We start from the raw sequence: 11,399 nt of genomic DNA on the forward strand, positions 1-11,399 counted from the left end.
CAACGCAGCAAGGCGCATACACCGAGGACCCCTGCTCCCTCGCATACAGCTACGTCGACTTTCAAAAAGGCCGAGAACCTTAAGTACACCTCCCGATATTTGCACCTCACAATAGGAGGGGTTCTCCGACATAGCCATAGTCAACATCACGACATCGACTTACAAAGAGACAAAAGCTAAGGCACATGACTTTTGATATCACTATTCACACGACTCGATAGACGCCGGATACCGCTACGAAAGAAGTCATCTTGCATTCAATGCGGCAGGCTGTAGTCCTTTCAAGCTGTTCTAGACAGGATTCAGTTGTATCGAAGCAGATTGAACTAACAGCGTGCGAGAAGATATTTCATTCAATTCCAATAGCCCTCAAGAAACGCATCGTAGACGATTATCTCTCCTTCTGATCAGACCCAGCCAGTCCAGCCCTACCAACACGCCTCCCCCGATTGGCCGGCTTCACCCGTCCCGACCATCGAAGCCGCATATCCAACATCTCGACCTCATCGCCGCCGCCGCCAAATCCCTCCCACCGCCGCAGACCACCCACCCACGCCGCCTCACACCAAACCCGCAACAATGCAGCCCACTCTCGTCCAGCAGGTGCGCCCTCCCACCAAAACAATGCCGCCCGCCCGCCAGAACCCGAAGCGCTGACACGCAGGAAAACCACCAGGCCCAGTACGGCCTCAAGTCAGAGGGCCGGCACGGCGTCCAGCAGTGGCGCGCCCGCGTCCCCTACGAGTCCTTCAAGAGCCAGTACGGCCCGAAGTAAGCACCCATCCGCCAAACCTCCCGGTCCCACGCGCAAAGACACAATCGCTAACCAGCCCGCGCACCACAGCTACTCGATCCCCAAGGTCAAGCTCGGCCGCTTCACGCCCGCCGCGCTCACCAGAATGTACGCCCCGAACCCCCCCGCCCCTCCACAGCAGCAAGCGCACACCGACTGACATTTGCAACGCAGGGGCCCCATCGGCGCCGCCTTCGGCGTCTCGGCCGGCATCTTCGCGATCTTCTTCTTCGACGGCATCCCGCGCGTGCAGGCCGACATCCTGCAGAAGATCCCCTTCGTCGGCGAGTTCTACCACAACGAGATCGCGCCCGAGGACAACCCTTTCTAAGCGGCTTCGCGCGTCTCTCATTTGTTTTCTGTTCATACATCGCGGAAAGAGGGTGATGGGGAAGGGGGGGAGGACACGAGGACGATGGGCTTGTACGTTAGAGCGCTAGAAAATCTGTGTATACAAGCGGTTGAGGGATCTATGTGAAGCGAACAATTCGAGTGAGGATTGTGAGTGCTGTGAGAAGTGTCGAAGGGGCGGGGGTGAGCGGGCAGATAGGCTGGGCTACCATGGACGTGTAATGGAGCGCCAGACAAGAAATGTTTCTGAACATATTTGTTTTCTTGTCATACATACAGGAGACGTTGCCGCGGTATGCTTGCCGATCCGTAAAACACAGGCAATGGCCGCCTGATGATAACCATACGCCGTGGGAACTCAAGCCCATCAAAACACAATGCAAGGGTATAACCATGCTGACCTCGCATTTCCGCTTCCATGAACAACGCCAATCCCAATACACGTGCCATGGCAGGCCTCTAACGATGCCACCCAGGTAGACGTGCGCCGCAACCATGCAGTCGTTAATCATGCTTCGCCAGCCTACCATAGTATCCGATGCGTGCTACACATGGACCCTCGCAAAGCTGCTCACGTAAGGATTAGCCTTAGCAATATCATCGTGAGCTCCGTTGCCAGTAGCTGGGTACTTCTCTGCCATCGTACGGCCACCTTTCTTCTTGTTCTTCTTGCCCCTCGTGCTACCGACACCGTTACTTGAGTTGTTCGAGCTGACGTTGGCAGCCGGCTCGATCTTCTTGGGCTCCTCCTTCTCCTCTGGATAAGAGGAGTGCGTGGGCTTGCCAGATGCATCGACAGGGGTGTATTCCCAGCACATGAATTGCCAGTTGAGCTCTTTGCGCCAGCAAAGACCGTATCCGAGTCCAACAGGTCCGGTGTCGTTACTAGTGACTTCGGATGTCAGACCACCGGTCTTCGGCATGCGGTGCTTGAACACGACTCGTCCGACACGAGAGTGGACGAGAGCCATTGAGCACATGACGCAAGGCTCGTGTGTGAGGAAAACCTCGAGCTTGAGGCAGAGGTAACCGTCCGGCTTGAGATTGTTGTGCTTGAAGTAGGAATCCTCGAAGTCGTTCAGGGGGAGGTCGAGGAAGAAAGCATCGCGTGACTTCTCGTCGCGCGCGAGACCAGCAGCAGCGAGTGCCTTTTCGCCTTTGTTTGCGGTGCGGGTGGCTGGTTGGGAGGCGACACGGAGGCGCTTGCGGCCCACCATACCAATGGCACGCATGGCGGCGTGGCACATAGGGTTGCCTTTGCAGGGGTGATCGCCGATGGCCTCACCGGAGACGTCGGCTGCGTTTGGCATGGGCTTGGAACGAGCGTCACCGGCTACGGCGACGACCTGTGTCTTGTCGTTAACACGCTCCATGATGACACAGCCGGTTGCAGAAGTCGAGTAGCCCTGAGCGAAAGTCTCTTCGCCAGCCTTCTCGGCAAGATCAATGGCCTCTGCGACGCCAACATTGCCGATAAGCGGGTGCTTAAGATCGCTTTCGGCCTTGGAAATCGTGCCGGGGTGAGCACCAAACGGGTTGGTCTTGCGGTAGAATGTCGGCCAGTACTTCTTCGACCATTCCTCTGCCTGCTCTGGCTTAGTGGGCGGTTGACGGGGAACGGTAGCCTTCTTGATCTCGAGCGGGTAAGCCCAGGAGTCGGCATCGGAGCAGAATGGCGGGTACTTCAATAGAAGAGAATGGAGGTCGGGGAGAGAGATGAGGTGTGCCGGGCAGACGAGCAGATACAGAGTCATTGTTTTCTTGTCAGCACCGCTCTTCTTGGCTGGGTTAGGCGATCCCCAACCATTAGTCTCGGGATCTTGAAACGCAGTTTGAGGAGTGGCGTCGTCCCAGGTGCGCTGGACAGAGTGCATTTCCTTGACAAGGTCACGCTGGCCAACCACATGGTCGGGCATGAAACGCGGACGGGCGAAGCGGCGGAGATGCTGCAGGTCGATGGTGTCTTGTCCGGGGATGTTGTCTTTGATTACTCTGCGAACGCTGTCAGCACATGTACATGGTATCGATATGAGTGGCCTCGCTGTCGATGGGCGGTGGCGGGTGGCGTACTTCAGGATATTCTCGGCGTGCTTGCTAGGCAGCTCGATACTCCACACGTCGACCGTCTCGTTGCCGAGGCGGCACTCTTCCTTGGTCTTGATGTGAACCATCTGCCGACGCAGCACATCGACGACAGGGTCAGCTGCCTTGGAACCCTTAGCCCGAGGCATGGTCGATGAGGTTGCTGTTGGTGGTGTGTTGCGCAGAAGTGCGGCGGGAAGGGAGAAGAAGGCGACGACATCGTGAAAAGGCCGCAGCAGCTGCGCCAGGAAGGCGCCCACGAGCGCAAACATCGCGCCTTCCTCGTTTGATGTCGCAGCTCACGCTTTCACTGCCTGCGCGCTGCGTTTGGACTTTTTCCCTCAGGCGCACGCGGGGCAGGCGGGTCCAACGCTGCGGGCGGCCGCTGCCGACGGGTACCTGCAGTAGCGCGAGGCTACTCTGCGCGGAGGAGCGTCCATCCAAACCGCGTCGTCCTCTCTGCACGCGTTCCCCGCCTTATCTCCGTCTAGTGGCAGCAGCGACAGCCATGGGCCTGGAGATGCTGCCGGACGAGTCGCGGTATACCGTGGGTGCGCTCAAAGAGCAATGGCCGTGCAGGGAGCCGCAGCTTCGACAGTTGAATGCTGTCCTCTCAGTAAGCTTTCCTCTGAACAAACACCTGCGACGCACACAATGCTGACTCCAATAGCCAACCTTGCCCAATCCTCCTGCCCTGGTCGCATATGGCGCGCAAGCCACTGGAAAGAGCAGCATCGTCAGATCATACCTCGAGACTAGCCGTCAACGACATGTAATAGTCCAGTGCAAGGAATGTGTCACGGGTAGACACCTGCTCGAGCGGACGGCCGCAGCAGTCCACCAGAGCCTGCAGACAGAGGCGGTCAAGGGAGATGCAGAAACATACACGGGGCGGTGCGAGAACATAAGTGCGCTTGTGTCTCACCTTCAGCGTATGCTGCGGCAAGTCGACCATTACGTGCTAGTGTTCGATGGGATCGACCGGCAGAGAGAAGCTCCACCAACATTACTCCCAGCGCTGGCACGCTTAGGAGAATTTGTAAGGCTCATCATGTGAGGTATAGCATGTGCAAAAGAACTAACCGGCACTACAGATAACTAACTTGACGACGCTGTTCATTGTACGACATGCCCCGCCACGTTTCCTCCATCATCCCGGCGTTCCTCATATCCACTTTCCTTCCTACACTCGGAATCAGAGCATCCGCATCCTGTCCAACGAGCCATTAGACATCTTCGAGTCCTCTTTCCCGGAGGATATGGACTACGACGAAGAGACTCACGCGGAGGACAAAGACTGGCTTTGGCCCAGATTCTGCGCCGCAGTCTGGGACTCACTTGCGCAGAGCTGCGCGCGAGACCTCTCCAGCTTCCGCGACGTATGCCACAAGCTTTGGCGGCCTTTTGTCGCACCCATACACAAAGGAGATTTCGGCACACGCGATTTCAGCCGACTGCTAGTCGCACAGCGCAAACTGTTCCAAGACGAGTCTGCCCTTTCCGATTCGATCATCGCAACACCCACAGCACAGACTTCGGTCGTCAAGTCGAAGTCCCACGACCTCCCTTACTACGCCAAGTACATCCTCCTCGCGGCCTATCTCGCATCATCAAATCCCGCCCGCCTAGACCAAATCTACTTCATGAAATCGACAGAGCGCAAGCGAAGAAAGAAAGGCGGCGGCACCGCTCGCTCCGGCGGAGGCAAACCAAGCCAGAACCGCAAGCTGCCCCGGCATCTCCTTGCACCTTCGCCATTCCCTCTCGATCGGCTGCTGTCGATATTGTACGCCATCCTGCCGCACGACTTCCGCAGCACGATCGACGTGTACGCCCAGATCGCTACCCTCGCCAGTCTTAGGTTGCTGGTCAGAGCTGGCGGTATTGGTGGCGGGGATCCTCTGGAAGCGGGTGGAAAGTGGAAGGTTGGGCCGGCGGTGAGCTGGGAGTATGTGCAGAATTTGGCGAGGACGCTGGATTTTGGGTTGCTGGATTACATCGCGGAGTAATGAGTGGTGGACGCTTGCGGGGCAGATTTACCATGCGAGGTATACGAAATAACGAGTCTTAAGCGGGCATTCACAGAGAATGGGAGCTCAGATCCGAAAACAGCTGATATCATTTCATGTATGTGGTCGTCGCAGCCATGACTGTCCCACTCAACAACGCCCCTCGAGACATGTATCCGCTCAGAATGATTCTAAAATCTTGGCAACAGGAGCGCCAGCACCGCTCCAAGCAACCGCGTGAAAATTCCAAATCGCAAATCTCGCCTCTACCACAAACCCAATAGCAAGAGTCTCACTCATTCGCAACAATCCCTCCCACCCCACAAATCTCACTTATCAACAGTCACCCCAAACCGCTCCTCCAAAAAGCTCCTCACCTCCTCCGGCATCCTCAACAACCCCGCCCCCGCCGCCAACTCCTCCACCTTCAGCCCCCTCAGCGTCCTCGCTCTCGACAGCGCCACGTACGCCTGCCCGTGCGCAAAGCACTTGCGCAGATTGACCACGACGCGGTCCAGCGTCATGCCCTGCGCCTTGTGGATCGTCATGGCCCAGCAGGGCGCGAGCGGCACCTGCGTGCGCATGAGCAGCGTGTAGGGCGGCTCGTCGCCGAACTCCTCGACGCTGCAGTCGGGCCGGATGGCGATGTCGCGCGGGTGGTCGGCGAAGCGCACGATGGGGAAGCATGTGTGATCGCAGCCGGGGCTGAAGCGGGAGGTGAATTGGTTGACGGCGTCGAGGCGCTGCTTGAGGTAGATGCTGCCGGCGGCTTGGAGCGTGCTGCGGTTCTGGGCGAGCTCGTCGGCGGTGCAGTGTTTGAAGCCGACGATGGTGCCTTGGGAACCGTTGACGAGGCCGCTGGAGACGTCGATGTTGGTCGTGAGGATTACGGGCATGTTGGGTTTGAGGAGGAGGGTGGGGCGGTAGTTGTGGTTGAAGTTTTTCTCGAGCGTGCCGTCGCGGAAGCGGGTAGTGAGGTAGTTGAATTTAGGGTGCTGCAGATGGACGTCGTCCTGGCATTCGTAGCGGTACTCACGGCCGGGGTGTTGTCTATATAAACGCTCATTGTGCCTGTCGACATCTTTGTTCATGGAGAAGAGGTGGACCGCGTTCTGCTCATTGCAGTCGTGCCTGTGGCGCTCTAAAAGGCGCCTCTCCTGTGGGGAGAAAGGCTTTCCGTGCCATTGATTGTCTAAAATACCAAGCAACTTTTGCTCGTCCTGACGGTATACCTGACCAAGGAGCATATAGTCAAAATCTGCCTCATTCCACAATGGAGATGCAAAGGCCCACTGGTCAGACTCCGCCATCGATCTATGATTCGCATTGTCACACTCCCACACTTGTGCTCCAGGATTCCAAGTGCGAATGTGGCCGCATTCGATGCAGTATTGAAGCGGCTTTACAGGCGCCAACTGACAAAAGTCGCCAAATACAATGATCTGCACCCCACCGAACGGCAGTTCTTCTTCGTGGGCTGCTCTCATCATCATGTCGAGGCGTTCGAAGATCTCGCTCGAGACCATAGATACCTCGTCGATGATCAGGACGTGAACGCTTCTCAATCGTTCTCTGACGGTCCCGCCCCGGGCAATGTTACGATAGTAAGCTCTGCTCTTGTTGACTTGCTTCCCCAAGCCTGCAAAGGCGTTGATGGTTTCTCCATTGCCACCGAGCGCGGCGGTGCCGCTGAAAGCCACAACCTTGACAGGGATACGTTTTTCTTCTAACCTTGTGACGACCCCTTTTAGAACGGTCGTTTTTCCCGTGCCGGCTCGCCCGGTTACGCACAGGTTCCTCCGATCTTGCACGGCTGCGCGATACACGCGCTCGTGATCGTCGTCCGGACGCAACTTCTGCAATGCGGCAGTCTGCGTGTGTGCGGAGAGTTCGAAGTATGTGTCCTGCCTCTGTCCACGCTCTGGTGCGCTGCTAGAAGCGGCATGCAACGACTCACTTCCGCGTCGGTCAGATCTTGGAACCGAACTGCTACCCGCTTCGCGCATGCGTGGACGCTTCCCTGTTCGGGGTGTGAGCAGGCTTTGTCCTCGATGCGTCGGCTCGGCATCATCGATGAGGTTTATGACATCTTTTCTATCTTCTTCGTCCGAGTCTTCGACAAAATCGCAAACCGGGCGTTTCAGGGCCCGATTGCTTCCGGGGCCGTTTGAGCCTGGGCTTGGGTAGTGTGAGTTCGCCCGGTCTCTCATTGTCGTTGTTGTTTGTTGGCGATATAGGAATTGAGAATTGGAAACGCTCAAGCCGAGAGATTGGTTTGGTATGGTATGTCTGTGGCCTAGAGCTGATTTCGCTCTTGGATGCCACGGGTACTGCTGGTGGTATGGTCGCTTGTCGACTTTGTCAGTGAGTACGACCCTTGTCTTGTCCAGGGAGACAGTCACAGCCGTTCAGATGCAGAATGAAGTATAGGATCGTCTCCTGGCGTCATCTAGTCTCCGCCAGAGATGTATCTTATGTCGATATGTCGTTCTAAGTGTGAGACGGAGTTGCGGGTGTTACAGGAGTCAAGACGGCAAGCTTCGTCAAAATACCTACCGGATCCTGATAGCAGTTCCCGTCGCAAGCATTTGATACATTATGGACTGGAAAATGAGGCCATCAAGCTTCACTTGAGCTCGCGGGCACACTCGCGCGCGAGCTGGCGGCATTCACGGTTCGCTCCATAATATTCGTGTAATCATACCGAAGGGGGGAAGGAATTATCGCAATCATACATCAGGCTATGACGATGAGGCCTCGGACACTTGAAAAGAGAAGTGAAGATGGTCGGTCCTGTTCTTGTCTTGGTTGTGATCTCTGCGCAGGATCTCACTGTGTTCTGCCCACGGAAATCTTTTTGTACCTGGGCACCAACTTACTTCCGAGGCTCTGATACGAGTCTAATATATATCCATGGCAAGTTCCGTGGCGGTACTCATTTCATGGGATCCGGAGGTAGATAATGTCGACGTTTTATCCCAATATTCCAGAAGCGATGTCCTGGCTTTGAGGCATTTCGGCCAAGCCGACTTCATGCTTTTCAGGCCTCCATCATGGACCAGCAAGGAGATAACTCGTGGAAAGACTTATCCTGGTCAGGTCTCATGACGCTAGGATACGGCAGTAGTTAGTCTGCTTGGCTTTCCGTAAGATGTCACCACTCATCGCTGGCGGTTCCGTAGATATCCGTCGAAAGGCGTAACGCCAGAGGAAAACCGTACCTAAAAATCCTTGGTATCCTTCCTGTTGACCTGTCCCTTCGAGTTCTCTCATGTTTTTCTGAGCAGGCACGAATGTTATCTGCGGTCGTCTTGATCGGCACATGCAGCTAGACTGCGCCCCCGGGTACGTCGACTTGACTGGCCCAGCCGCGGAAGTCTCCACTCATTTTCTGCAACGCGTGAATGGCGGTGGCGTGTGACTTGCCCCGGTGCTCGCCCGACGTCTGGCCAAATACACCTCGTGCCCGTCTGCATGTTTTAGATCCTCTTTGCCCATCGACAGCATCGCCTCAGAATTGCATCGCCGCGCTCGACGAGAGCGCACCCGCAGCCGACATTACGGCAGGACTCTCTTCACCCCTTGGACACGTCAAACGGCCTCATGATTCAATAACACGCGCTTGCATCCTGATCCACAGGCCCGGTTCTCGTCGGCCAAGAACTTATCGCACCGCAAAACGGGTTCGATAACCCACAACCCCAAGGCTTGTCAACGCCAAGCTTCAATCATTCCTCTTGGCTTGTGTAGGAACGGAACACGGCACGCGCCCCCGCCATGCCTACCCTCTCCATTGTCAACTTCAACATCGTCTGCGCGACCGCAGGCGGGTTTGTAACCCTTTTTGGCCTGGTCTCGTTCTTGTGCAAGGAGAAGTTCTATCTCTCCGAGGCTCTGATCTCTTCCATTTTTGGAGTCATCTTTGGCCCGCATGCAGCAAATTTCATCAGGCCGTTAGACTATGCAAATGGTAGTGAGCTCGATCTCGAGACTATCACGCTTTACTTCACTCGTCTGGTTTTGGGAGTCCAGCTAGTCCTTGCTGGCGTGCAGTTGCCCAGCAAGTACCTCCGCAAAGAATGGAGGAGCTTGAGCATTTTGCTCGGACCGGGCATGTGTATCATGTGGATGGTTACATCGCTGTTGGTTTGGGCATTGGTGCCCGACGTCCCGTTTCTCTTCGCTCTCGCAGTCGGGTCCTGCGTCACTCCGACCGACCCTATTTTGTCCAACAGCATCGTGAAGGGAAAGTTCGCAGATAAGAACATCCCGCCGAGTCTTCAGAAAATCATCATCGCCGAATCAGGCGCCAACGATGGCCTAGGCTATCCCTTCCTTTTCTTGGCACTGTATTTGATCAAATACACAGAAGATCAAGGCCTTGGAACTACTGGAGGTGGCGCAGGCAGAGCAATGGGTCTGTGGTTTAGCGAGACATGGTGTTATGTTATCATCATGTCGGTGGCTTATGGAGCCATCGTTGGCTGGCTTGCAAAGGAGCTTTTGCACTGGGCTGAGGAAAGACGTTATGTCGACAGGGAGTCATTCCTCGTCTTTGCCATTACACTTGCAGTAAGCGCCTCCCCTCTTTACCTTTAGAACACCGCACTGATCAGAATCAGCTATTCATCGTCGGCACCGTCGGCATGATCGGCAGCGACGACGTTCTCGCCTGCTTCATCGCCGGCAACGTCTTCACCTGGGACGACTGGTTCCGGCTCGAAACCGAAGACGACAGCCTGCAGCCCACAATCGACATGCTGCTCAACGTCGCCATCTTCATGTGGTTCGGCGCCGTCTGCCCGTGGCACATGTTCGTCGCCAACAACATCATCCCCATCTACCGCCTCGTGCCCCTCGGCATCCTCGTCCTCCTCCTCCGCCGCCTGCCCATGATCCTCGGTTTCCACAAGTGGATCCACCAAGTCGAAGACCTTCGCCGCGCCTCCTTCCTCGGCTTCTTCGGCCCCATCGGCGTCTCCGCCATCTTCTACCTGTACATCTCCAAGGAATTTCTCCGCGACATCGAATACCAGGGCACGGAGCGCGAGGACGCCCTGCGGCTGGAAGAAATGCTCGACGTCGTCGTCTGGTTCCTCGTCGTGTGCTCCATCGTCGTGCACGGCTTGTCCATCCCCCTCGGCAAACTCGGCTTCTACCTCCCGCGCACCATCTCCACCGCCTTATCGACCGACCGCCTCTCCCTCGGCCTCAGCACCGGCCGCGAGCCCACCGAAGCCACCACGCCCGCCGACCCGCAGACCAGCTCCAGCGACATCGCCAGCATCTTCCGCCGCCGCCGCGGCGGCGGCGGCCCCGCCGACAGCAGCGCCGCGCCCTCCACCGCGAACCCCAACACGCACCGGCTGCGCGAGGTGCCCTCGGGCCCGCTGCGCGCGGCGAAGTCGGACGAAGATTTCCAGACGCCCGCGGCGGCGCAGGCGAACGGGTCGACTGAGTTCGCGAGAGACGTCGATGGCGGGAGCCTGCGGCCGCAGATCTCGCGCCCGATTCATCCGAGGGCGATCGGGCGCGCGGTGAAGGATATCCAGGCGGCGCAGGGGGCTAATGGGGAGCCTGGTGGCTTGCAGAGGAGTATTCGGTTTGGTGACGAGCAGGCGGGTCAGAGGGACAGTGATTAGATTTAGGGGCTGAAGGGTGCCATTGATCTATAGAAGGCATTTATTAGCAGCGTTCTGGAGGGTGGCGAGAGGTGTGTGGAGGATGTCGCAATTGCATAGCGTCATAGGAGGACGGAATAGGATAGTTGGATGGTGGTGGTGGGGAGGAATGCGGCACGGTACAGAGAGTTGGCGTATGTGGTGATCGAGGTTTATCCGTGACAGATACAATCTTCACCGCATTACAATAAGATCGAAAAGACTGTAAACCGAAAAAATCAGAAAACCCAAGAAGGTGCATAAGAGGGTACCAAGTCTGATCATTTGTCCTCTATTCATAATAAGAGCTATCATATCAAGAGCTATCACTTCAATAGAAAGAATAATATCCCCTCCCCCACTCGCAATCATACACGCTCGAAACTCGCGAACGCCCATCCAAGATCCCATCGCGTTAGCAATAAACCACACGAAACCCAACCAGCCCATCCAAACCATCACTCCCCATCCTGTCAGGGAAAGTACCCATATTCGGGCACGAGG

At 56.5% G+C, this 11,399-nt stretch overlaps 5 protein-coding genes across 5 annotated transcripts; 3 read left to right on the plus strand and 2 right to left on the minus strand.

Annotated features, from left to right (window-relative positions):
* Nucleotides 1–176: 176 nt before the first annotated feature.
* Nucleotides 177–1,399, plus strand: WHR41_03475 (uncharacterized protein). Its single transcript, XM_069372081.1, has 4 exons — nucleotides 177–603; nucleotides 677–771; nucleotides 845–901; nucleotides 968–1,399. The coding sequence occupies exons 1-4, from the start codon at nucleotides 580–582 to the stop codon at nucleotides 1,122–1,124; spliced, it is 333 nt and encodes a 110-aa protein (XP_069230922.1). The 5' UTR covers nucleotides 177–579; the 3' UTR covers nucleotides 1,125–1,399.
* WHR41_03476 (uncharacterized protein) lies at nucleotides 1,386–3,512 on the minus strand. The gene is made up of 2 exons (XM_069372082.1): nucleotides 3,215–3,512; nucleotides 1,386–3,136 (listed from the first exon to the last, which is right to left on the minus strand). Exons 1-2 carry the CDS (start codon nucleotides 3,496–3,498, stop codon nucleotides 1,690–1,692), a joined length of 1,731 nt encoding a protein of 576 aa, XP_069230919.1. The 5' UTR covers nucleotides 3,499–3,512; the 3' UTR covers nucleotides 1,386–1,689.
* Nucleotides 3,513–3,706: 194 nt separating this feature from the next.
* WHR41_03477 (uncharacterized protein) lies at nucleotides 3,707–5,235 on the plus strand (the record flags this gene model as incomplete). The annotated part of the gene is made up of 3 exons (XM_069372083.1): nucleotides 3,707–3,842; nucleotides 3,897–4,265; nucleotides 4,321–5,235. The coding sequence occupies exons 1-3, from the start codon at nucleotides 3,735–3,737 to the stop codon at nucleotides 5,233–5,235; spliced, it is 1,392 nt and encodes a 463-aa protein (XP_069230920.1). The 5' UTR covers nucleotides 3,707–3,734.
* A 329-nt stretch (nucleotides 5,236–5,564) lies between these two features.
* WHR41_03478 (uncharacterized protein) lies at nucleotides 5,565–7,445 on the minus strand (the record flags this gene model as incomplete). The annotated part of the gene is made up of 1 exon (XM_069372084.1): nucleotides 5,565–7,445. One exon carries the CDS (start codon nucleotides 7,443–7,445, stop codon nucleotides 5,565–5,567), a length of 1,881 nt encoding a protein of 626 aa, XP_069230927.1.
* Nucleotides 7,446–9,012: 1,567 nt separating this feature from the next.
* WHR41_03479 (uncharacterized protein) lies at nucleotides 9,013–10,877 on the plus strand (the record flags this gene model as incomplete). The annotated part of the gene is made up of 2 exons (XM_069372085.1): nucleotides 9,013–9,807; nucleotides 9,858–10,877. The coding sequence occupies 2 exons, from the start codon at nucleotides 9,013–9,015 to the stop codon at nucleotides 10,875–10,877; spliced, it is 1,815 nt and encodes a 604-aa protein (XP_069230928.1).
* Between the last annotated feature and the right edge of the window lie 522 nt (nucleotides 10,878–11,399).

Source organism: Cladosporium halotolerans (genome assembly GCF_011745625.1).
Source record: "Cladosporium halotolerans strain TM138-S3 chromosome Unknown Sca9, whole genome shotgun sequence".
NCBI classification, from domain to species: domain Eukaryota; kingdom Fungi; phylum Ascomycota; class Dothideomycetes; order Cladosporiales; family Cladosporiaceae; genus Cladosporium; species Cladosporium halotolerans.